Source organism: Octopus bimaculoides, chromosome 2, assembly GCF_001194135.2.
Source record: "Octopus bimaculoides isolate UCB-OBI-ISO-001 chromosome 2, ASM119413v2, whole genome shotgun sequence".
In the NCBI taxonomy this organism is placed as follows: domain Eukaryota; kingdom Metazoa; phylum Mollusca; class Cephalopoda; order Octopoda; family Octopodidae; genus Octopus; species Octopus bimaculoides.
This window is the reverse complement of record NC_068982.1, coordinates 406106-408138: the sequence shown is the minus strand read 5'-3', so window position 1 is coordinate 408138 and position 2033 is coordinate 406106. Positions and strand designations below refer to the sequence as shown.

Genomic DNA, 2033 nt, shown 5'->3' with positions numbered 1-2033 from the left:
TGTGTGTGTGTGTGTGTGTGTGTGTGTGTGTGTGTGTGTGTGTGTGTGTGTGTGTGTGTGTGTGTGTACTCACTTCTCTGGTTAGTCAAAATCTTTGGTCACATGAATTTATAAACATTTGCACCTTGCATATATTTTGCAATAGCTGCTCAGGCGAAGATTAACACGCAGATACCTGTTAACTATTGCTGTAGCCGCAGGTAAACAAATTATTGATGTTGGTTATGATGTACAACGAATTGCAAGGTAAGCTGAACCTATACGTGTGTGTATCTGTTTGCATTTATAAACTTCACAATTCGTGAACCTCAAATTCTTTTCTTTTGTCTTTTTTTTACAAATGGACATTTTACATGTGTTTGTGTATACATATTAACTGTGCGTACACACACACACACACACATATAGACGCAGGAGTGGCTGTGTGGCAAGAAGCTTGCTTCCCAAATCACATGGTTCTAGGTTCATCTTTGCTGGTCTCCTCTCTGATTTGTTCCAGCTTTGTGTTTGTTACATTTACAATGTGGTGGACCTTTACACTTAGTCCTTCCATCTCCTGTTTATCATGTGAGGATAGTCTGGAAAGAGCATCTGCCAATATCAGGTCCTTTCCTGGCTTGTACCTGATATTGTAGTCGTATTTTTGGAGCCTCAACAGTAGCCTTTGTAGTCTGGCTGGTGCTTTTGTGAGGTTTTTTTCTGTATATTTGTTCGAGCAGGCGATGGTCTGATTCAGTATTGTAATGTCTGCCATACAGGTATGTATGAAACTTTTCACAGCCATATACTACTTCCCGGAGTTCCCTTTCAATGTTTGCATACCTTGTCTCTGTGGGTGAGAGAGCTTTCGAGGCAAATGCAATAGGTTTACCTTCTTGCATCAATGCTGCGCCAACTCCTCTCATAGAAGCATCAACTTGGAGCGTTACTGGTTTGCGTCTATCATAGGACTGCAGAGTTGTCTCCTTACTGATGAGCTTTTTGACTGCGTTGAAATCCTGTGTGTGTGAAGCAAACCAATCAAACTCTACGTCATCTTTGTTTAGTTCTCGGAGATTTGCAGTGTGATCGGCCAGCTTGGGTATGAAGGCTCCCATGTACTGGATGAGTCCCAGGAAGCTCCTGAGTTCCTTCTTATCTTTGGGTTCTTTGATATCTCTGATGGCTTCCACTTTAGCGGGGTCTGGTTTTACTCCCTCTGCAGAGTGTATCATTCCAAAGAATTTACATTCTTTTGCTTTGATCACACACTTGTCTGCATTGAGTTTGATACCTGCTTGTCGGGTTTTCTCCATAGCTTCATGTAAATTGAAGTCATGTGTGATCTCATTCGTGCCATGCACTTGGATATCGTCTGCTATCCCAATTGCTCCCTTGCAGCCTTGGTAGGTCTCATCTATTTGGTGCTGGAAAACATCTTAGCTCACTTTCAATCCAAATGGGAGTCGGTTGAATCGGTATCTGCCAAAGGGTGTGTTGAAAGTAGTTAGCATCGATGATTCTTTGTCTATTTTCACATTCCAGTACCCATTACTGGCATCCAGTTTGCTAAATATCTTGGATCCAGCTAATGATGGTGGAATTTCTTCAAGGGTTGGAATTGGGTAATACTCTCGTTTTAATGCCTTGTTCAGATCTCTTGGGTCGAGGCATATTCGTAGGGTACCATTGGGTTTTCTTTGATTACGATAGAGTTCACCCAGTCAGTTGGCCGTTTGACTTTGGTGATTATTTCTTTTTTTTTTTCCATTCTGTCCAACTCTGCCTTCAGCTTCTCTTTTAGTTCTAGTGGAACTCGGCGAGGTGGGTGGACAATTGGTTCGGCATTGGGGTCGACTGTTATGTGGTATCGACATTTCTCAAAGCACCCGACAGTGTCGTCAAAGCATTCTGGGTACATGCTTATCAGTTCTTCTTTATTTGTGATTGATGGTCGGTTCTTGATAGGCATATCTCTGTCAATCCTGCTTGGAGCTGCCTTCACTTCACCGTTGATTGACACAATATTCAGCTTTTGACAGGTATCAAGTCCA

General features: G+C 42.3%; 1 protein-coding gene across 4 annotated transcripts in view; it reads left to right on the top strand.

Moving 5' to 3' along the window:
• Positions 1-2033, top strand: part of LOC106870746 (chitinase-3-like protein 1) — a 34898-nt gene that overhangs the window by 10961 nt on the left and 21904 nt on the right. For all 4 annotated transcript variants that reach the window (XR_008266389.1, XM_014916936.2, XM_052975217.1 and 1 more), the window contains exon 5: positions 146-246. Coding sequence is in view for 3 of the 4 variants with exons in the window: in XM_014916936.2 (XP_014772422.1) it covers positions 146-246 (101 nt within the window). In the remaining variant the exon portion in view is untranslated. The remainder of the gene's footprint in view (positions 1-145; positions 247-2033) is intronic.